Genomic DNA, 25,289 nt, shown 5'->3' with positions numbered 1-25,289 from the left:
TTTCAACATCTGAGATGTCTATTTTCAAGTATATCAAGTATTTATAATAACAATAATAATAATAATAATAATAATACACAGTTAAAAGGTGATTTACATGCTATATTCATTTGTTATTTATCCACCCTGCTACATGTTCCTGCTCTCTCTGTTGTGTCACAAAATGGCACATTGTGACATACAGGCTCAACGGTTTGTGGGTTGATTAAAAATCAAATGTAATCATACTCTCATGTGCACAAATTAACATACGCAGGTGTTTTCATGACACAGTGATCAGAAGTCGCTGCTCTCAGCGTTACTTCTCTCCATCCTCTCTCACTTGACAGGCCGCTGCTCTCTCTCTCTCATCTTCAGAATGACTAATTCATCAGTCACACCTAACAGGACCCACTCTAAGATCCTCAATACTGTTTCTGAACCTACCTTAACACACACACACACACACACACACACACACACACACACACACATACACACACACACACACACACATCATTCGATGATGAGGTAAAGGATTAGGTTAATCCAGGTTAATGAGCAGATTTACATAACCGCTCGCTGTCGTGTCACTTTACAGATTATAATTTGCTTGATGGAGTATTTACAAAATGTGATAAGAGCCCCTCAGGTCCCTATAATCAAATGGTGATTGTCCAGTGCGTTTTAAATCAGTAAATCAGTAATGTTTTTTTAGCAACGCTAGTCATTTTGTCTGTTTGTCCAACACTTTGGTCCAGAGTTAAAAATCCTGACAACATGTTATGCAGTTGTTTTCATATTAGTAAGGCTAATGTTAGCATGTTGATAGGCACTGAAACAGGACTGTAATAGACTGATAGCATTTAGCATTATAACTCAAAGCACAGCTCAGCCTTACAGCTGAGGATGATGAAGCTTCTACATAAAAAATATAATGGGCTAAAATACATTTTGCTGCTGCCCCTGCCCTCAGCAGTACATTGCTTTGCTCCGGGCCCATACTTCTATCTTTTTCTCTAAATGTGCCAAATGCCATCTACTGTAAGTAATGCACTGACTATTGATAAGTACCTCATAAAACCACACTTTAAAAAAGCTATCCCTTTAGGCTGTCTAGGTCTGTTTGTGTGCTGCCATGTACTGTCATAGAGTGTTATGAAAACGAGGTGCTTGTAAAAATGTTAGAAATGGCAAAAAAATACTTTTTATGTGTCTGCGTTATAAGTGCTGCGTCGCTTAAGACCTGGGGTATGTATAAATGTTTGAAAACACACCCATGTTTTTTCAGGGTTGATTGTGTGAGCTTGGTTGTGTGTGACACACTCTGTTTCAAATCAGGGATGCTTGTAGGATGCTGGAGGTCAGGGGAGAGGGAGGAGTTGGTGTCTTTGGCTTGTTTGTGTGTGCGCATGTGTGTTCATACCTTGCTACATGGCATTATCCAGTAGGCAACAGCCAGGAAGGGCAGGCCTGCGGCGACTCCCAGCACCGTCCAGCACTTCACCCAGGCGGACTGCTGCCTCAGACCGGGCAGGTTCTCGTACCAGATAGTCAGCAGCTGCTGCTGACAGTTGGGATGGGCCACAAACTGGAGAGAGAGGAGGGAGGGACAATACATTTAAATCAATAGGGAATAAAAGAAAAAGAGATGAGGACACAGGGCAGGGAAGGTGAGAGAGGAGAAATAAAGAAAGGGAAAGGGTTAGGGTTCTCAGAGGAGTAATACAACATAGCTTTTTCATCTTTATAAAACATGTGGAATTCTTTTTGTTTGTTGTAGATGACTTGAGGGGTCTGTAAAGTATTTACAGCATCAGCACCATGAGTGGACATTGTGCAGGGACAACACTGGCAGCTACACTGAAATGGCCCAGTAGTCACAAAGAGGAAGAATGTGGTTTATTTGACATTCTTATCCCGATACACACAAACGTACTCACTGCTGCTAACAAGCTCATGCATCCCTATAATGATCCAATAATCTATATATGACATTCTGCAATAGTGCTTTTATGTTTTATACTCATATTTGGCAGCTTATACATTTGTGAATGTATGACTTTTACTTTAATGGAGCATTTTTTAATCGTGGTTTTATTATTTTCTTAAAGTGTTATTAACAACATTAACACTTCTTCCACTACATTCTTTTGTTTTTTTACATTTGAAAATGCAAGTTTTTCTTTTCCTGAGATACCATTGACTGTATTGTTGTCTTTTATAAAACGGTAACCGATAGTGAAGGTGGTCTCCTGGCAGGCTGGTGTATTCCTTCTAAATGTTACTGTTTTTATGATCCAATCCATTTTGTATGTCCCACTCCAACATCCTGTTTGGATTTCAATGCCAAAAGCAGCAGACTGACTGATTTACTTTCTGTACAGTATGAAGTACCAATGCTACACTGGCTTGCTTGTGCAATTGCATCAATGCTATGTGTGAAAATGTATCACGGTTAAAAACTAAACTATATTCATGAGGAGGGCTTCTGGTGGTCAAGATAATAGTAGCTGAGAGTGCAGACTGCTTTTCAATTTAGAGCACATCTATTGTGTCATCATTACATTCAAGATATTTTATTCACGACACGTTTGTCACGGCTGCCACTTGGCTTTATTTGGAAGGAAAAAATGTCAACAAGCAGGTTTTGAAATCAATTTAATATACAGTATGCAACAAAAAAAAAAAGCAGGCAGCAAATATGAAGCACTGAGTGTTTACATACATTACTCAAGCATATTCGCTTTATTAGATAAGGCTCGGTCTGGCATTTCAGCATCTGTTGCTGACTTTACTCCAATAAAGGAAGTGAAAGCCACAACTGGTCTGTTGAGGAAGGAGAAGATGGATGTTTTTGTTCCAGCTGCAGGAAGGATGTGGACAACAGAGCAATCGATGCTCAATAGGAGGTCAACTAGTGTAGCAATCAAACAGTGTGCGTGTATTGTTTTCCAGTTGAAGATCTGAAGAACAGATTACATCTGGTCAAACCTGCTCTCACTTGATTTTTGTTAGCCTCTTTGTTTTCTCCTTCCATCAATCCTTTACACCCCTTCACCAATCAGCCTTGACCATCATATTCAGGGAGCATTTACCTGAGCTGATGCTCGTCATGCTCTGCTCCCATCGGCCATTAAAACTCCCCTATGCACACTAAATCATAGTTAACATAGTTTCCCACTGATCTATCAATGCAATGACCCATGGCATGAATCCTGCCTGCGTCTGGCCACAAGCATTACACACAGTCATGCTTCACCTGGTTGCCATGGCAATCTATCCCTCCCTCCCTCGCTGCCTCCTGTGTAATTAGCTCCCTGAGTATTGGTCACGCTCGCTTGTACAGCATAAACACACAGCTCGAACAGTCACTGTACTGCCCAACACACACACACACACACACACACACACACACATACACACACACACACACACACACACACACACACACACACACACACACACACACACACATGTGCCTGTTTGACCTTCATGTGCTGCATGTTCTCTTATCAGGTAAATCCCAAGTGTGTGTGTGTGTGTGTGTGTGTGTGTGTGTGTGTGTGTGTGTGTGTGTGTGTGTGTGTGTGTGTGTGAGTGTGTGTGTGAGAGACGGAGAGTATGTGGAAATGGGGAAAAAGGCATTTTGTATGACATTTAGTAAGAACACCTCGGCTCAGCTGAGATTAGCTTTCTGAAATAGAGGCCAGTTCGTTGTTTACATGGGGCCCTCCGAGGCCACACGCACAAAAAAACACACCCAAACTGTATGTATGGCAGATGGACACTAGCTTATTTACACACACACACACATTTTTATTTTTATTTTATTTTTAAAACACTGTCACATCTTGTCAAGGAGAGTCCTACTTTTGAGGAGCTTCTCAACGTCTGAAAAAATAACGATAACGATTATATATATAAATACATTAATTTCATCAGGGTTATCTTGGCTTGCCCGAGCTTGAAGACAAATATATACGACATTTATATCAGACAGCCTGTGTCACAATCTGTGAGCATGGCGTTTGAAAGGGCATTCATCAGGCAGGCAGTGTCGTGTAAGAGGCGTTATTGAGATGCATTATGGGAAAGAAGGATCCAGTGTTTTGGAGCTTGACCTTTGTTAGAGACTAAGGTTGCTATCCTACATTCGGCGCAAAGCGTTGCACAGTGGCAATTTCAGACGCCCAGCGTCTAAGTTGTGTAGCAGGCAGATGTATTTGGGCGTGTTGGTCTTAAAATGAAGTGTGGTCAGGCGTATTGTTGGCGCATTCCTATCTTGAGGCAGTAGAAAGCACATGCGCTATTGACCAACAAAAACCAGGTCTAAAGTCAATGGCGCAGTATGTTTCTACTATTTAAAGGGGGGGGGGGGTTCACAATGCGCGTACACTGCTTGTTACACACACAGGGAAGCACAGCAGATATGTCTTTATTTATTTTATGGAAACACAAAATAATGCGGCAAGTAAGGCTCTCAGGCATTCAGTATCGCTCAATCTTCAGCACGCTCTCAGCGCAACGGAGAGATCACCGCCAGACTCATATCATAAGCTGCACATTTCCTCCATAACACATTCAGAGGCTTCCCCACACATGTTTGTTTCCAGTTGTTGATGGGGCAGAGGATTGGGAGACTGGGAGGGTCCATGCTTTCATTTTACGCACCGCTACTTCTGGAGAAAACCGATTGCTTCTCAAATTTGCAGAGTCCTCCATTGAACACTGAGATGGCATTGTTTGTACCGTGCTCCTCCATCTTGTTATTGATATTTGCAGTGTCGATGGTTCTAGAGGAATAGATTCTTGAAACAAGATTTCATGTTTTGCATGTTGTCTTGTTTCATGGCATGTGAACGAAACGTTAACGATGACTGCAACTCAAACTACCACTGTTGCTTTACATATAGCAGAAGGTTGATTCTTCAGTTATTGTTAGTTCATCTTACCTTTTTGACTTCATACTTGATGGCCAGTATGACACGGCTGAGGCATGGTCGGTTGTACGGGCTTGGAGGGCACAGGTCCACGTCACCGTTCAGTATGGCCTCCACTTCCTCTGTGTTCCGACAAAGGTCCAACACACCCACCACAAAGTCCTTACACTGCATGGACAACTTACGGTAGTCATTCTGTTCGGGGAGAGATGGAATAAAGGACAGAAGGGAAGAGAAACTTGACTTAAAACACAATTTATGTCAACAATAGGTTTCAGACTAAGGAAGCATTCTTCAAATGAATAAGTGTAAGCAGCATGAGAGGGAAGATTCATTACATTCTCTGTTTTGCTTTTTTTCACTGTCTATTTGTTTGAATTTTTCATCATTTCTTCATCTACCCTGCACCTCAGATGTTCTCACCTTTATAAAACTATCAACACAACTCTCTTTGTGTGTCGTGTTGTCATGTCATTTTTAAATCTCTTGAACATTACCAGTTAAGGCTTGAAAATAATTGTCCTGCTTATTGTGCCTGCTGCTCTGTGTGAGAGTCCTCAGCTGTATATGCTTTTTTTGGGTAATGGCTTGAGAAATGTCAACCTCATAAAGACATTTACTCATTCATTCATTAGCAATTATAAAATGGCTTGAGTGTGACACATTGAAAGGTTGATACTGTGATTTGGTTGATGACTTCTCATCTTGACTTTTGGTATTTTTTATCTTTATAAATGATATTTGCTTATGGAAGGAGTCCAATTGACCTGCTTCATCTTAATAGCTAAGCACATTTAAAAAACAAAACAACATTTTTAAATGTCACAGTAATCTCACCTAGAAAATAATTACATTTTACATTACATTTCTGTTACATTCCCAAAAAAAGCCATAAGTACAACAGCATGCACTTAAAAAGCTGAAATAAGGGATTCACATTGCTTTTGTTTTGCTCATTTTAAATGCTCATTTAGTACATTCCTATCCACCTGATTTTATGCACAATTTGAATTTGCACATCAGAATAAATGAATGAAAATTGATGGAATTTAAATAGAATCCCAAATATTAAGAGGTAACTTAATGGAGTAGTGTGGAGTAGTTCTCCACAGGAAAGACCAAAAAGTAAAAAATAAAAGGTGCTTTATAAAAAAAACAGCACACAGAGGAAGCAGAAGAAAGTGTGTGTGAACACAGGAGGCCAATCCATTAATTCAATGAGAATACGTAATTGTCTTCCTAGGAAGGAAGCAACAAGGGAATACTGAAGGTTGAGTAATAGAAGAGCTACTGGTGTAGTCTTGTTGCACTGTATTAAGTATATTTGCATAACAGTAGTCGATGGAAACACTGATTTGCATTTTTATTGCCAACATTTTAAAGAGTTGCTTAAACTTGTGTTCATCAATTAAATGGAAAGAAATAACAAATGGAAAGCTGCGCACTCTTAAACTTAGATGCATTTATTTTAACTTATAAAGATGAACGCTTCTGCAAACAGCCTATTTCGTGTCAATCAGTCACCTGACTGGCATTTATACTCACTAGGACGATGTTCAGGGCAATCAACATGAAGGCCTAATACGTGCACATTATCAACAATGCAAGAAAACAACAGACACAGAACATTTCTTTCAACGTATAAAGACTTGTAATGAGTGTGTAGCTTTCTATCTATTCCATATAGAATGGAAACAACACCACTGTTGCTCATTTAAACACTTTTGACCTGATGAAGTGAAGCTGATACTGAAGAGAATGTGAGTTTTTGTGGGAATTACTAATAAATCCATTGACGGCACTCCAATCCAAAGGAGCCCAAGATAATCACAAAAATATTATCTTTCAGCATTCTGTGTAATTCCTCATCCAAGTGTTGGAAAGTGCTGATTACCACGATCGAATGCAAAAATGCAATCAGGCTTTTACTTCTGGAACCCTGGTCGTTGAATATAACTTTGCCCACTTCACTACAATTCCTGTGAGGCCTTTCAGCCCTCTCTCCTCCTTTTCTTCCAGTTTCAACCCTTTCCCCCTCTGTTTTGCCCCCCACACTTTCTCCCCTTCCCCTCCTGGCTTGTTCTGTTTCTCAACATTTAGCCGAGCAGGTAAGCAGTCAGCAGATTGGAACTTCTGCCAGGCTTAAAGTCCCTAAGGAGTGATTCTCATCATGCATTCACAGCCGTGTTTGTTGATTTCATACAAACCTTTACACAGGTCTCCCAAGCAAAAGCATCAATTCAGCCATCAATTTAACACGGTGGGAAATGACCAGTTCTGCTCTCATTTCCTCTTAGGGAACACTTCTTCTGTAAGCACGCATTATAAAATATGTATGTAAAGTATGTAGCCCACTGTATTCCTGTATTTGCATTCCTCCGGTGTGTGACCCTTTTAGTAAGGGAGTTTTGTTTTGACGTGGAGTGTCTGTCTTGAATATAAAATGCTGTAATCCATTTTGTGAAGTTACAGTGCGTTCGTACTCTTAAATACCAAACAACCGCAATTTATGTGATGCACTTAAAAGCCTTTCAGACTTGGATTTATCATAGAAGAAAATTAACTTAGATAATGTTGATCAAAAGGCTCATCACTATCTGCAAATTAAAAAGTAAATTCTGGGCATCGAATGACAGGAATCATCTGTGGGCCGGTTCGGGATATGAAGGAGACGTTGGCATTTGGTGTATTTCCCTTTAGACTGCTGCTAAGTGAAAGACGTCTATAAAAAACTCATGTCTGTTTACATTCAGGAAAAGGGAAGCTTTAGGGTAGTGAATGTACAAGAGTGTTTTCTTAATCAATCACAAGACATCGTAAGACACATAAGAACACACACACACACACAACACATGCAGTATATGTGAAAAACCAATCACAATTCAGGGTATGTGGTTTGTGCCTTGGAGGGCTGAGATAAAGGAGAGGGAATAATGTTGTGAGATTGAAAATGGGACAGAGCAGTGTGAGGCAGAGTGAGAATGGTTACAAATCAGTGAACTGAGGGGGCAAGAGCCAAGCCTCAAACATGGAGGGAGGGAGTTATAAGATGGAGGCATGAGAAGAGGAGAGAGATAGAGAGAAGAAACACAATTCATAGGATTCAGCTGAACAGTATGTAACACTCTGTCAACATATGAAAGAAAACTGTTGACTAAACCTTTATTATTAGCAAACTTTGAAGTTGAATGTATTTCATTTTATTTATCAGTCATCTATTTATCTGTTTAAGACAACGAGATGTGATGTGATGTCACAAATTTTAATTGAAAGTTTGTACAACTGCACTTAGTGGACATTCACTACCATCACTTTCTCTGTGGCTGTGCGTCTTAATTTAAACTTAATTAAAAAAGAATTGGTGTGACACCATTGGTGTATTGTGATATATACAATTCAATGAATCTCTCTGTCTTTCCATCCCTCCCAAGGGAGTGTGTGTGTGTGTGTGTGTGTGTGTGTGTGTGTGTGTGTGTGTGTGTGTGTGTGTGTGTGTGTGTGTGTCCAAAGGCTCTTATGAGAAATTGATGGGCTGTCTTGAAAGGCAAGATGTTCGAAGATGAATATTAGGCTGTTGGGGAGGTCCTAATAGGCCTTCAGCAGTCCTCACATAAGCATCCAATGTGAACCACGAGCAGCACACTAACTGCACTTTGACAGGTTGCGTACTGTAAAGTCAAACAGTGGTGTTTGCTTGCACTTGACTGTGTGTGCATGTGTATATGTTACTTTATGTAAGCACTAGTGCATACATAGGCTGTGTCCTATACTCCATGTTGATGCTGTACATCCATTTAGCATGTTAACATGGTAACAGGCTTTCTATTGTGGTGCCGGTCCACTTGTCCTGGAAGATTTCATTGTTCCGAAAATTGGGAGGAATTCGGTCCTAATTAAGCCTAAAAACCATAGATAGGTAGGCTATATAAAGAATGCGGTCTCTGTGACTTCAGAAAACAATTAACAATAAACAGTTAGGAGCACACTAGAAGCAAACATTGGTGTCATTATTAAAGTAATGTGATCTATGCTCTAACTTTAATTATCCACATTTTGATTTCCCCTTATTAAAACAGGAATGTCTGAGGCTACGGGCACACTGTCTTAAAATGATTTGATATTTTAATGTTATGAGAAAGATGACGTGCAGAGGGACAAGGAGACAAATAAAGACAGAAGACAGGGGAGTGATAATGAGATGTTAATGAGACAGATGAGCTCCAACACAACTCTGGTCCCTCAGGTGAGCCCTTCTCATTAACTCGTCTGGAAACAGGGAACAGAATGACAAGCAGAAAGGCTGACTGGCAAACACAAAGGTGGGCAAAAAGATTGAGGAATAGATGAATAAGAACAGACAGAAATTAACAGAGAAGAAAATGCAGCAACAGATGGGCGGACAAAGGGAGAGAAACGGAAATTGTAACGTTATCTGATTGATACCATTACATGATCATGCTTTCTACATCTCGACTAAATATAATTCAGTATGTTATCAATGGGAGTTGAGCAGTTTCGGCCACTCCAAAGTAAAACATACCTGTCATTTTTCAGTAAATGCTCATTAAATAGGAGTCACACTAAGAGAAACTGAAAGAAAAACATGAAAGCAAACTCACCAGAAGACTTCGGCATTAAAATGATGCATATGACTAGACTAACAGTGAACATTAGCCCTGAAGCCAACTAGTTAGTATACTAAATCCATGTTATTTGGCTTAAGGTTAACAAGCCCCGTCGCAGAGCGCCAGACTTTGAAGCCAATTTAACATAGTGGCCAAACCGTGTAATTACAGCTTAAGGGTGCGTCACGTGATGTCATTGGGCCCAGAAATACTTTCCCCATAGGCTTACCCTGGGAAAGAGATGTCTGTAGATCAGTGGATGGTTTTTTTGTGCGTCACCACCCCCACAAAATGACTTTTTAAAATTATTTTTATCCCCATTCAAGTTTAGCGGAGCGCTAAACTGGAAGTTAGCCGGCTCATTCTGCAGAAGTCTCTAGTGCGCTTGCTCTATGGGCCCCTATATATGTGGAAGATCAGCGGAAGATCAGGGTATTTTTTATACTTGGAAGTTGAACTTTATTGGTTTCATGCGCCACTGAGCAACTTTCATAAGAATGAATGGGGCTCGTTCTCTTACATCCATGGAGGTGAAAGAACGGGAACATCTAGTATAGTATTTTTCCACTATCACAATTGCAGTATAAAGTTGGCAATCTTTTTCTCCGTAAAGTGCACATAAATCTCATATATTTTCCATCAAATAATAAAGTTATCCTTTAACAATTCTTATTGCTCCACAACCTAAGGAGAGATTACATTGGTAATAGGTAGATCAGAAGAGTTATAAACAGCGGGGAGTGCACTGGAAAATCCACTCAATAACAGAGTGACTAAGCCGAATCCTTTGCAGAAATGAGTAGAAACATTGGCAGACATAGATCTACACATTTCTATTCTGCCAAGACCTCATGAAAAAAAAAAGAACTAAAGAAATGTTAACATATGAATGTAGCTGTTTCATGTTTCTAGTCTTTAAATTAAATGTATTGTGTGTGTCCTGTTTTTATCACCTTCCTTCTCTATGCCTAATCTGCCAAATCGTCTGTCAACCAAAACAATATTAAATGGTATGTTTGTGTATGGTCGGACATTAAAAAAGTTAAGGGATAAAAAAAGTCAAATGGATTTTGAGAAAACAGAGACCACCTCACCTTAAACTCTGTCTCGATGTTGGCCAGTCTTGCCAGTTCATTGCTGAGCTCGAGGGCGGTCAGCACAGGGTCTTCACTGCTGAGTGACAGGTAAGCTGCACTGGCTAGGCCCTTATATGCATTCATCCTGGAGCGGGAGTGACTGAACGAGTCTTGCTTCTGTTTCTCCTCACATTCTGAACACTTACAGAAGTAGTCATGTGGTCTTTCTATGCGGGCCCCCTTCGTCAAGAGAATGTGGACGATCTCGTACTCCTGGCAGTGAGCAGCCAGGATGACGGGCGTGACGTCATGCGAAAAACGCGTTCCATCCTCGTCGTAAGCGTAAAAGTCGTCATCACACAGCTCCTGCTCCAGAGGGCTAAAAGCAAGTCGGAGACCACCGCCAAAAGCAGGGTTGGCAAGAATGGCTTCAACGATTCGAACATAACCCTTGGAGATAGCCAAAAGCAGGCCATCCCCGATCCTAGCCAAACCATTCTTCTTCAGAAGCAGCTCGGTCACTTCTAGGTGCTCATTGCCCACTGCCAGCTGTAAAGCATTCTGGCCCATGTAGTCCACAGAATTGAAGTTAAGGGTTTTTGACTCTTCCAACATTTTGCGGACCACAGGAATGTTTCCGTATTCAGCAGCATCCAGAAAACGCTCCTCCTCTGCAGTGAGGGCCGAGCCGCGTTCATTGAACATGTAGGCTGGGCCCCGCACTGCCTGGCGACGGCCCTTTTCTCTTAACGTGGTGTGCCGGCGAGGCATGGCTTCCACCCTGGAGACAGTAAAGAGGAGAGCCAACAGTTAGGACAATCAACCAGAACACGGATGACAATGATGACAATTGAGGTAGGAGATAAAGAACGAATCAGAGGAATGATGAAGTGATGAAGTGAAAGAAACATGGAGAGCAGGAGAGCAAATGATGGAGGAAAGAAGAAACAACAGAATCATTAGTTACATCAAACTGACCGAGAGGAAACAAAGTCATCACTGTCTCCCCGTGTGGATGTCCTCCGTGGACAGGGACTGGTCAAGGACGATCAGCAGTTAACACAGACTTCTCCACTGACCCCAGAGAAACCCCCACCAAGACATCTGTGATATATATGATATACATGTCACCGGTCAAATCAATGAACTGCTATGAGGGTCAAAGCTTACTGTGTCTCAGGTCAGCAGCTCTGATTGGCAAGAGAGAGATGAAGCTGTCACCATAATTGGCTCTTGCATGACAAACTCACGCTACAGTATGAGCGAGTCGTGAATCTGTCATTATCTATCAACACAAATGTGCACACAGGCATGAACATAGGGTGATTCTTCGTACATGGAGCTCCATTTCCAGTGACACACAGACAGAGCAGGCAAAAAATCAATTTCATCAATAGGGACATGTCAAAATATAACCAGCTGTACCTTTTACAGAACCCCTGGTCATCACACCTTACACTGAAAAACACTTTTCATTTGGACTATTGTAATCATCCATCCATCCATCGTCTACCGCTTATCCGGGATCGGGTCGCGGGGGCAGCAGCTCCAGTAAGGAACCCCAATCTTCCCTTCTCCGGGCCACATCCTCCAGCTCCGACTGGGGGATCCCGAGGCGTTCCCAGGCCAGTGAGGAGATATAATCTCTCCACCGAGTCCTGGGTCTTCCCCGGGGTCTCCTCCCAGCTGGACATGCCTGGAACACCTCCCTAGGGAGGCGCCCAGGTGGCATCCTTACGGAGCAGCGGCTCTACTCCGAGTCTCTCACGGATGGCTGAGCTTCTCACCCTATCTCTAAGGGAGAAGCCAGCCACCCGTCTGAGAAAACCCATTTCGGCCGCTTGTACCCGTGATCTCGTTCTTTCGGTCATGACCCAGCCTTCATGACCATAGGTGAGGGTAGGAACGAAGATCGACTGGTATATTGAGAGCTTTGCCTTCTGGCTCAGTTCTCTTTTCGTCACAACGGTGCGGTAAAGTGACTGTAATACCGCCCCCGCTGTTGCCGATTCTCCGGCCAATCTCTCGCTCCATCGTCCCCTCACTCGCGAACAAGACCCCGAGGTACTTGAACTCCTTCACTTGGGGTAATGGCTCATTCCCTACCCGAAGTAGGCAATCCACCGGTTTCCTGCTGAGAGCCATGGCCTCAGATTTAGAGGTGCTGATCCTCATCCCAACCGCTTCACACTCGGCTGCGAACCGATCCAGTGACTGTTGAAGGCTCACAGACCGATGATGCCATAAGGACCACATCATCTGCAAAGAGCAGCGATGAGATCCTCAGGTCACCGAACTGCAACCCCTCTCCTCCACGACTACGCCTTGATATCCTATCCATAAAAATCACGAACAGGATTGGTGATAAAGCGCAGCCCTGGCGGAGGCCAACATTTCACTGCAAACGAGTCCGACTTACTGCCGAGTATCCGGACACAACTCTCGCTTTGGGCGTACAGGGATTGGATGGCCCTCAAAAGTGACCCCCTCACCCCATACTCCCGCAGCACCTCCCACAGTATCACCCGGGGGACCCGGTCATACGCCTTCTCCAGATCCACAAAACACATGTAGTAATGGGCGTACTCCCAGGCCCCCTCCAGGATCCTTGCAAGAGTAAAGAGTTGGCCTGTTGTTCCACGACTATTGTAATCATCCTATTGTAATTTAGAGACACGAAGATCTGCCACAATGTTTGCAAACTGCAGTGTGTCCTGACACATAGTGAAAATACCTTGATGTATCCAAAAGCTGGAAAAATGAGAGGGAGAAAGATTGAGTGCAAGTGTGGGAGCAGAGGAGGAGATAGAGCATATGATTAAGTGATCAAAAGTGGGAATGGAAATCACAAGTGGTGTTGGTGGAAAAAGAATCGTTTGGTTCTCCAGTGTGAAATATATAATTTAGACTTAAATATAAAATGCTAATATTACAATTGAAACAATTCTAGTTACTAGTTAAAATCTACTTACTGACTTGAATAACTTTAAAAGCATAATTGGCTTGTATTGTCCATTCAAAATAATACTGTAATTGTGTGCTACCTAGTGCAGTGACCTTACAAATGACAAGGGGTTCAGTTACACAATAGTGTGTGTGTGTGTTTTTTTTGTTTTGTTTGTTGATGTGTGTGTGAAAGCTGGACATAGAAGGAAAAGGTGAAAATGGAAACCTGCTCATGGTGGAAATATTCCCTAGGGGCGTCAAAGGATGTGAAACTGAGAAGATGAAAAGAGCTCACCAAGGCAAACCACTGTTTGAGAGTGTGAGTGTGAATGTGTGTGTGTGTGTGTGTGGGTGCGTGTGTGTGTAAGAGAGAGAAAGGGTATAAAAGGTCGGCAGTTCTTGATTTTCGATTTACACAATCAGCTGTGTATGCCTTAAGCTGGCAATCAAGATGGTAACATATCCTTCTATCTTTCTCTCACACACACACAAGGTGCTCCCATGGACAAACATGTGAGTAACACCATCAATATTCATACAGAACATGGTATGATGTTTGAAAGGCATGTGTTTCTTGAGCCATTGCTTGTGTTGATTTATTACAATGCATTATGCAGTAGGTTGTACCACACACAACACATAAACACACATACATATATATATATATATATATATATATATATATATATATATTTGTAAGCATTGGGAAGATTCCTCATACATGACGGGGACAGCCTAACTGCCAGCCCATTTAGATAACCTTATAGTCAGGCAATGAATCGCCATTTTCCATCTCTCTCTATCTTCCTCTCCATCCATCTCTGTCTGTTTGTGATTCTGATTTGAAATAGAATTTACCTGCATCATTTCTGTGCGGAATTACAGTCACAAAGATAGGGGGAGGCAGACATAATGGAGATAGATGGATGATATGTGTGTGTGTGTGTGTGTGTGTGTGTGTGTGTGTGTGTGTGTGTGTGTGTGTGTGTGTGTGTGTGTCTGTTTGTGTGTGTGGGAGAGAGAAAAAGAGAGAGAGATGAGTGAGACAGAGAGATGAATTAGAAGAAACAAAGAGTGACTGATGGAGGGAGGGATTGTGCTTATACGTATGTCTGCTTATTTGCGTAGTTTGTGTGATTGCATTCGTACATCATATAATGTTCTTAAGACGAAAGGACTTGTGACATAACAATAGTTGCAACCAGGACGACCAGACTTTATTCTCTACATGGGTGTAGCAGATCATGATGTCATGCTACAGTGAGAAGAGACAATTCAATACAACATACACCTACATTGTATGCAATCCCATCTCACTAGAGTCATCTGTCTGCCTGCCTGTTGAATATAAGTCAAGTAGGCAGCCGGCTTTAATCCCTGCTTTTTCACAAATACCTGAGGAAAAAACATCCTTTTCACATTTCATTTCATTTGGTGTTAATGGACTGGTTTGAAGCAACTTGCAATATGATTATATGGCAACATTTTTAATCCCTAAATCACACACTGCAGCATAGCAAATTCAATCTGTTACTGAGTGACTACACAGCTCTCATTTTGATGCTTCATCCAAGGCAGAAGCCGCTGCAGATCACTGTCCAAGCAAGCAGCTCCCTCTCCTATTAACAACACAAGTGTCAGAAAAGGGAGAAACTATCTTGCACCACTGCTACTGGCGATTCCAACTATATACCAACACACCACTGCAGAACTCCCCTTACCCAGCCAAGCTGTAGTTCTTTCATACCAATTAAATTGTATTTTGAGTTGTATTATATTGGTTATACTTTGAGTTATATGACTCCAATATGAGTTCAATTGTATGTGTGTTAAGGTGCCTTTGGGGAGTTCTGATTTAAAAACTTTAGAATCTAGCTGCCCAGAAGCTATTTAAATGCATGAAACAACCACAGCCACACCTCTTATTTCCACCCTTTAGCTGACAGCCAGAACCTATTTGTCATGATGAGCTATGTTTTTGAGATATCAAGCCAAGAAGACAATGTTCATTGTAACTATGTAAGACATTTTGCAGTCAAATGAATGAGAAGCATACCTGGTGTGGGTGGAGTAAACCCATCTAGAAACACATGTTTTTTCTTGGACTGACGCTCAGCAGTAATGTAAGTGTGATTATTATTGGGTTAAACCAAGCAAAACTGCACCCAAATAGACCAAAGCTGTCAAAGAAAATCATGTGTGGTCATGTGCAGTGGTGGGGGGTAGTTATATATGTAGTGTATATGTATACATATATGTGTATATGCATGTGTATGTGTATGTATGTGTAAATACTGTATATACGAGTATGCCGGCAAATCATACTGCTGTTCCTATAAGATCAACAAAAATGTACCACATAGGCCGACTGTAGTCTGTGAACATGTTTTTTACATTTCGTAATTTAAAGGCCCTCATAGGGACAGGCATTTGAAAATAGCAGTAGCTATACATGCAGTGACACATTCCATTGGATACTTTTCCAGTGCACTTCTATATATATATATATATATATATATTGCATTTGTCCCCATCAAATAAACATTAAATGTACTGAATACAGTCTTTCAAAAGATGCAGTTGAGTTCTTTTACAGTTTTATTCTGATCGATGAATATGAGCACTTAGTAAGTGCTTTTTAACTTGTTGGAAAAATCAATACATTTTGGTTAATGGGAGGATTGCGTGAAAAGCAATACAAAATATAGTGGAAGTGTTAACAAAATACTTACCTTACAGCTTCAGCATACAAAAGAAATCTCATAAAATAATTGCCACTAACTGTGAGCTCCTCTGTCATGAACTCTGTGTAATCGGTTTTCCTTTCTTTCTAGAGCTGAACTCTCTCAGGTTGGGCCAACAAGTTCATTATTTTCAGTTTAAGCAATCAAGTAGGTTAGGTCATTTACCGGTGAACTAGAGAAAAGGAAAGGAAGAACTGAAAATGAATCAGGTTTGAAATTTGAGGATAATGAGTGAAAAATAATTTTCGAATCAGCAGGAATATTTACAGAACAGATGGAGTTACTTCTTCCACTCTCAGTGCACGGGCGTGAGTGGAATCTTAGAAGAGTTACACTCTCGGCTCTCTCTCTTTATCAAACATACACACACATGGACGCTCTTTCAAGCAGTAAATTGCCAATTTTTAAGATCAAAGGTGAGTTGCTCACCATATTTCACTGCTAATGAGAAACAGGCATGTTCACCCTCTCTTACGCTCTCTTTCACACACAGACACACACAAAGGCGTCCAACATTTAGTCAGTGCATCTGTGAGAGCACACATGCTTCTTTTCCAAGCAAAACCTTTTAAGTTGAACACTGGTGTATCAAAAGAGCAGACCAGGGAAGATCAAAGAGCCAACTCTGAGGCCTGCCATTCTCAATATCTTATAGTCATAACTAACCTGGCAGTGCAACATGAATTTCCATTAAGTGTCACCATTTATGTCCCCATTAAATGTTTACTGAATGCAATGGACTGCATCCACCAAATGCTCTTGTGAGCACTAATCTCACTGTAAAGTAGTTAACAAATAGGACAACTGAGATAAATTATATAGGACACATCAGCAATTAGAAAAATGGCAGAGAGGTTCCCAATCAGGGTTTTATGAGTGTGTCTGTGCATGTTTAGTGTGTGTGATGAGTGTGACATTGTGAGGATGTACTGTGCAAGCCAATCTCAGTGTCCTGTGGCTTTACCTCGTTGACTCTCTCTTACTTTTACACGCACTGCAAATAACCCACACGGAGTTGTGAACCTGAACCAATCAAGATACTCTGTCACTCAAAACATGGACGATCCTGAGGGCTGTAGTGGAAAAGACACAAAGACACAAACTCACACGTTTACCATATTTCAGCACAAGCTTAGTTAACAGTAAAAGACTAAACATGGCTCAGTTCACAGTCACACACATGTAATGCATTTACTGCAAATGTTCAATTTAAGAAGGGACATCAGTTTGCAATTCAAACTGTGCATGACAGCATGATGACCTTCTAGTAATACTGAGCAGTTCTATATCGCAGTCCAGTCCCATTGATGCAATCCATAAAGACCCTGTAGGCACAGCTGAAAGCCAATCATTGGCCCATAGCAGCACAGACAGATGAATGCAGCTGGCTCAGTCCAAATACTGGCTGCTTTACTCTCCTCTCTCAAACACTGACCTCTACTTGTTAAGACCCCAGGTGGATTAGTTGTTGATTAAATTCTCTCAACCCAGAGCAGCTTTGCCATTTCTAAACTATCACTCAGCAGTCTCTTTGCATAACTGCAAATTGCAGAGTTTATAAATAAGCACATGGGCCCTACACGAGGTCTGGAAACTGGTGACTTTACTTATTTATCATGTCTCTGGGTGGATATGAAAGGATGACTCACGTTTGCCTGGTGTCGGAGTTGAACCCGGTGTGGATGTGCTCATCAGAGTGGTCCGAGGGCTCCGGAGCCGCGTCTCGTCTCTGTCCACGGTGCTGAAGACGCTCAGCGTTCGCCGCGCCTCGTCCTCTCCACTTGGGATACGGGTCATAGCGGTCGTATAGATCGTCTATCCGCACGTCCTGCCGAGAACCAAACGGAGAGCCGGTGTCCCCGGTGCTCTGGCAGAACTTTGGCGGTGTGACGTGTGGGGAGTCCCCAGGTCCCCGCTTCTCTGGAGACGGGTGAAGACATTCCGGAGTGGCGAGGTAAGGCTGGATCTGTGTCCCCCAGCAGCGGAGAGGCGGAGGAGAAGAGGTCCAGGGGCCGCGGTGAGGAAGGAGATCCTCGGGGAAGACAGACAGACAGAGACGGGGAGGGAGAGTCAGGGAGATGGGCTCTCTCGCCGTTGTCGGTTTCCTCTCCTTCGTCAAACATTGGGAGAGTTCTTGAGTAGCATATATGCCTGACTGTATGGCAGAAATGTAACGATGTTTGTTAAAGTTTTACACGCACAAGTTTCTTCTGCCGCGCAGCAGCAACGAGCCGAGCATCCACCTTCACACAAGAGTGCGCGCACTAATTAGAGAGCATGGAGAGTGCGCGCGCAGGGAGCCAGCCTATTACAAAATGGAAGGAAATTAACAAGCGGCAACCCCACAATATAGCGTAACTTACACCTTACATACCTACAAAAATGATGAAATGTACATCTAATGCCTTAATATCTTTAAAACACAGGTTTTTAGCTTTTCTAGCAAGCTAACACACATATAAGCCTGGTAACCCATTGACATCTTACTGACAACTAGTGATGTAATGTAACTAAGCACATTCATAAAGTACTATACTTAATTATACATTTTAGGTACTTGTACGTTACATTTTATGTAACTTTATACTTCTCCACCTCTAATAGGAAAATGTTGTACTCGTTACTCCACTCTATTGTTCAGCTTTTGTTACTTTTCAAATTCCAATTTCATACCCTTCCTGCCCTCCCTACCATGTACTGTATCCCTTTCTCCAAATGTAGTACTTTTGAAATGTTTGATAAACTGAAGGATAGAGTGTTCCTTTATGTTTTGAAAAAATTCTCCTTTTCCTTAAACTTAATAAACTATTTAGAAACCTTATTGGATCAGCTGGAAAATTGATTGTCACAAAGTTGAAAACAGTTCTGTTTTCTGAGCTTATGAGAAGTTGACTGATTAAAAGTGGTTTCAACAGGACAGTTACGCTACATACATATGATGATCTTAAATACTATGATGCATTGCTGTAGATTAAACTACCCAACATATGTAAGTACAACCTCTACTGAGGGGCAATTTTACTGCTGAATCAGTACTTTTGCTTTTCATACTTTAAGAGGGTCTACATTTAGCTGATAATACCTACTTCAGTACGGTTGTGAATGCAGGATTTTTACTTTTAGTGGACTATTTTCTCAGTGTGGTATTAGTACTTTTACTTAAGTAAAGGATCTGAATAATTCTTCCACCGCTGCTGACGACCAAGCACACATGACTGACTTTTTACCTCATAAGAGAAAAAAAGACAGAAAAATGACACACACCTAGTGACCCTGGTGAGTAGGATACGAGCAAAGTAAATAATACAACAATGTCCTCCTTATTTGTAAGAGAGTTTGCAGTGTGACCAGACCTGTTTGTTTGAACTCATGTTTCAAAAGAGGAGAGACTGAGAGAGATAATCCAGTTGAGAGAGTTGGAGGTGGCTGGGGAGTGAAGGGGCTAACATGCCCACCTGTTGTATGCCAATTACTAGTACTGACATAATCTTGTTATTGCTTCAGAGAACAAGCAATAATAATAATAATAAAGCAGCCAACATCTAACTTTAGTGTTAGGTTTACCTTATAAATTGAGTCATTGATTGCGCTTTGGTACGTTTAGACAAACTGAACACAAAAACCTTTTAAGGTCTCTGTCTTTAGATGATATGAAGGGGAAATAAAACAGTGTTTGAATGTGTGTGTGTGTGTGTGTGTGTGTGTGTTTGTGTGTGCGTGTGTGTGTGTGTGTGCGTGTGTGTGTGTGTGCGTGCGTGCGTGCTTGTAATTAGAGGCAGATATCCATTAGTCATATTGGACACATGCACCCCCACACAGACAATAAGCAGATCTAACCAAACGCTTTGATCTATTCTTGTATTTGTGCACTCAACACATGCACACACATACACACACATACACACATGATCACAAAGAACAACCTATTTAACACACATGACACACTATTCTCACTGATGTTCACATTTGGGTAGAAAATAGTTCCCAAAACTGTTGAGAGTGACGTCTGTAGATTATCCTGAATAACTGGATTTGTTTTTCTAGATAAAAAGGATTGAGTTTAGTTTAAATACAATAAATAGATTTCTTAATAACTTACTGATTATTTAACTCCTAATAAATGCCAGAGATCCATTACCCACATAGACATCGGTTTATCTGTAAATTATAAAAACATATATACGCTTCGGGGTTTTGCTACTTTTGGTTCACTTCAGTGGCTTGAAACTAGGTGACAAAGTAATTTCCAGGAAATGTTTTAATAATTCAAAAAGAATTCTAGGAAATTAGGAAATCAAAGGACCCATAAAATATTTTATTGTCAGATTTTGACATCTTCCTCACATTAGAGTGATAGCGTTCAAATGGAAAACCCAGCAAAGCAGCTCTGCAGGATTAATTACTCGTATGAAAATTAATATTTTAATAATACTGTGGAACTGGTACAAGACACTTTTCAAGACTGTAGTTTCACGTTTGGCAAGCTTCCAGCAAAACACTGGCTTGGGCGTTCATAGCAAGTGATCTATATGCTCTACGCATTTAAACCTACTGACCTTGACTGGAAAAACATCCATGTGTGTGTGTGTGTAGGTCTGCCATTGAACCTCTTATGTTATAATGCGTTATGCTTTCGAAGTAGAAAAAGGTTGTCGTAAGTGTGTGTGTGTGTCTGTGTCATTTCAACCCTACAATAAGCTACTTTAAAAAAAGATTTATCCAGACTCATTTTAGTTTTGACTACCTGCCAAGAATACACTGCATTCAAAGTGCCTTTGTAAGAAGCACACTATTCTAGAGGGGAGCCTGTGTCTCAGTGAGTAAGTGTAACAGTTATGTACTACTTTAGTTTTCCACACACTCTTCATCTTCCTGCTTCACACTAATGAGCCACTGCAGATTTTCACAACAGATCACACATAGTAATATATTCTTTTAGGCATTTAAGAGTAAAATAAGTATTGGATAATGATGGGTCTCTCTGTGGGTTGAAGTTGTCTGGCCTCAGCCCAATCACAGGTGTCACAGCAGGAGTCTTATTGTCTGTCACAGGCAGAAGTCCTGCTGGGAAATCAGATTGAGGGTGTTAAGAAAAGCTACATTCTTGAAAGTTTCAATCAACAGAGAGCAGTGCAGCAGCACTTTTCTGTCCTGCGTGATTCAGTGTGAAATGACACATTTTCGGTTGTTTCTCTTTGTTCTCCTTTGTACAGTTATGGTTACATACTCTCTCTCCACTTTACAGCACTTGTATTTTGAGTGTAATTATTTTACCAAAAACGACACAAAACGCACAATAAACAAAGTTAAAGATACATGGATATCGATATCGCAATAATATCGTAACCGTGAATTATTTTGACCTTGATAATTGTGTAGTGATAATCTGATATTGTGACAGCACTAATTCCCAATATGTTTAATAAAGACGGAGATGGAGATGTTTGATTGAATTACACCTCGCAACAGAACAAACGTCAAGTCACATTAAACACCACTGCAACCTCCTCTGGCAGCCCAAACATTAAAGAACTCTTCTCTCGCTGGAGAAACACTGAGCTCTGCAGAGACCATCTCTGGTTCCCTTTACCTTTTCACTTAGGACCAGACAAGAGGACCAACTGAAAATTGACCTGACCTTAACACCTGATTATACACACTGCACATATCCCCTGCCCATTCAAATAAACCTTGGCTAAGGTGTGGTGCGAGTGACAGCACATTCTTTTCTGCGTTCAACTGTTTCCATCAGTAGAGTCCTCGCCCATCTGTGGCATCACCGGCTAGCTGCTTGTAGCATCTGGTAGAAACATCTCTCTGATAAACCCTCCAGCAGCTAAGTAGTATAGTCTGTTGGACAAGCTATCGGGGGGGTTTCCATCCTCTTGTGACAGCAGGTGTGCCAGTTTGGTGATGCCAGCTATCATTTACACCGGAGGAAACAAAAAGGTTCCCAGTCTTGGCTCCACATTTCACAGCTGTTTACCTCAGCAAACCTATGGCATCCAGACAGAAAGTCCATCAGAAAGAGTCCAGGAAGCCTCGTCCTCATTACCTTCTGTCCCAGCAGGCCTGCAGCAGATATATTCTGACCATAGAAAAGTCCCTACATGTATATTCCAATGGTTCTCCAACATTAGTCTGTACATTTCGTCAGCTGAATTTATGTTATTTATGTACCAACTGCTTTAAAATAAAGTTGCGGTGGAAAGTTTTAATTAGGTCCTACATGCAAATGAACTAGTGAACCAGTGAAGTCTATCATACTGAAATGAAGATTCTTGAGAAACTTTGGAGTATTGACTCTTTGCAAAGAAGGTTCAATCGTCATACAGAGGAGTATGTGCAGTGCAAGCATTCTGGGTGAGGAAGAAGAACAAAGTATAGCTGTGTTCTTACATTTTAAAGACAAAGAAAGGGGAGGGGTGGAAGAGTAGCTTATCAGCACCTGATATAGAACAGAAACCGAGTGGTTGGGTGTCATACATTTTATTAATGACACTGCTTTAATGAAACTGACCTAGTCCCAAAAGAGAGTGGCGAGACACTTACGAGATCTCCTGTTTACCACAGTGGAATGTACCTGACTGGTACCGTGGGAAACTACTTAGACAAATACATCTACAATGTATGCATATCAGAGCAAGAAAAACATATTATGAAATGTACCATTACAAAGTCACGCTATGAAAATAATTCAGCAGTTACACTTAACAATTAGCAAAACAAAAACACTTGGACAAGGTTAGGAAGATGTGTGGTTTGGGTAAAGATATTGAGCGACTCGAGGCGCACTTTCTTGTGTTTTGAGTCAGCACTGACTTCCTCAATATTTAACCAAGGCCACATTCTTTCTTCCCCTAACCTTAGCTCTGAGTTGCCTAAACACAAGTATGATATTTAAATGCAAATGTTCCCTTGCTTATACGAACATAATATTTAGGAGACAGGGTTGCACACAGAGTTCAGATGACAAAAGGTAAAAGGGGTGACACAAATCAATCATCCAATGGGTCTTTTGTCTTTTTTCCCCCTATCCCTGTCCTCTATTCAGTCCTTCGCTGTCAAAGATTGTGTCACTCTTAGCTCATTTAGTCTAATCCGATTTCCTATCACTATTCTATCAGGTCTGGAGGACCAAGTCTTCTGAAAGGTAGTTACACACTGCACAAAAACAAAACATACTTTGATAGGATTATAAAGGGTTTAATTATAGATTTACATCTACTATGTTTTCATAAACTGCATGGATTAGACAAACCGTATATTACACTGAAACTGGTTTTATTATTGTGGAAGCGCTTTTGCATTCTCTAAAATCACTTATCGAGGATTCAAGTAATAAAAAATGTTTTCAAATCCAGTAACAGTAAAAAAAAACATTGCATTCAGTCAGCTGGTCCATCAGTGTTGGCTTCAACATCTTAATCTTAATCCGGCTATTGGGGTGATGGAAAAATATTTTGCTGTGACATGGCTTCTTCTTTGGGGAAAAAAAGATTTGTCGACTCTAATCAGACCTCACTGTGGTGTCTGAGTGATTTGGGCTGGAAAGTGGTAAAATGTTACCGTCTGTAACAAGTAAACATGGTCACAGAGCAACATGGTTTCCTGCCCTATTGACTTTAACAGCCCAATCAGTGATAATATGTGTACACGGAGAAAGGGCGTGAAAGCCAATCACTCACACCCTCCATCGACCTCATGATAATTTTATTCGGCACTTGATCAATGACACATACTGCCGTCAATAGGGGCAGCGGTCCCCCGAGGACAGCAGAGGACACCAGATGACAGTCTCGTTTCCCTACAGATTTGATCTTTAGTCACTCTGTTGACGTCATTCCCTCTCAGTCTCTTGCTCCAACCAGTAAGATCCTCTACAGCTGACACTGAAATTACGAGAGGTATTGGAGTCAATACATACTCTGTGCATATTTTCAAGAGCAATGGAAGAGTTCGAAACTTTTATTATGTCTGCAGGTTTTGATGAATGACTTGTGACAGAGCATTTAATGAGGTATTCTGCCAACTGGCCTTTATTAAAGATATCAGACACTTGTGCAGTTAAAGGTCAAAGGGAGAAACTTAAACTAAGGTTTCTCAAGGCCTGACTGTTGATGCTTGTTGTGAATTTTTATTTCCTCTGTTCGGCCCAATGAATACTGCCACCAGAGGGCCAAACAACTTAATGATAACTGACCTTATTACTCTTATAAAACTAAATAAATCAATGTGCTCAGATGTGTGTGAAATGTTCAACTGATAAAAGCCTAAAACAATCAGTTTTTCCTAAGTAAATGCACATTGGCGTATCTCTTGCTAACAGAGAGTGTAGCACTCTGTGAAGTGGGGAACGCTTCCGTTCCTCCATGCAGAGCAAATCATTGGAGTAATTCTTGCCATCAATTATCCTCACCAGTGGCTTGTGCTGAGAGGATCAACACTGGCACTAAAGCAGCTCCCTCAGCTAAACAGCTGGAGCTCTGAATGTATATGAGGGAAAAACACATTAAAGTCACATCCTCCATAATCGAGTGAGAGTCCCCTACTAAGTAAACAAACCACCTGGATTGAAATCTGATTTACAAATCATTATTGATTGCACAGCGAGTCAGTGGGCAAGACTTGAATATTTGATTAGAAAACATGAAAAACAAAAGTTCTCTCATCATTAAAAAAACAAAAACAAACTGTAAATATCTATTATGTACTACTTAAGATTCAAATATAAAATAAAACTCATATCCTATCAAAAGATACAAGGACTCTCTTTGGTTTATTATGTAAAGAAATCCTATGTCAACCACACAAGCTCCTTTTTTCCACGCTGGTTTGTTGATAAGCACGTTCTCCATTAATTTGATTTGAAAGCTGAAGTGTGTTCCTACTATTTAAGCATCACTATAACTAGCATACCTTTCATGTTAAATCACAGGCTTGTGTTGGCGTGTTGATTTGATTTATACCGTAGTT

The 25,289-nt window shown here is 41.1% G+C and overlaps 1 protein-coding gene across 1 annotated transcript in view; it reads right to left on the bottom strand.

Annotated features, from left to right (window-relative positions):
* trpc7b (transient receptor potential cation channel, subfamily C, member 7b) overlaps window positions 1-18,436 on the bottom strand; it is a 46,661-nt gene extending 28,225 nt beyond the window's left edge. Inside the window, 5 exon segments of the mRNA XM_029441572.1 lie at window positions 1,406-1,570; window positions 4,935-5,117; window positions 10,642-11,404; window positions 17,963-18,270; window positions 18,272-18,436. Of these exon segments, the coding sequence (XP_029297432.1) occupies window positions 1,406-1,570; window positions 4,935-5,117; window positions 10,642-11,404; window positions 17,963-18,270; window positions 18,272-18,436 (1,584 nt within the window).
* Window positions 18,437-25,289: the final 6,853 nt, after the last annotated feature.

This window comes from Cottoperca gobio, chromosome 10, assembly GCF_900634415.1.
Source record: "Cottoperca gobio chromosome 10, fCotGob3.1, whole genome shotgun sequence".
Lineage (NCBI taxonomy): Eukaryota > Metazoa > Chordata > Actinopteri > Perciformes > Bovichtidae > Cottoperca > Cottoperca gobio.
The sequence above is the reverse complement of the archived record's forward strand: the minus strand, read 5'-3'. Positions and strand labels throughout refer to the sequence as shown.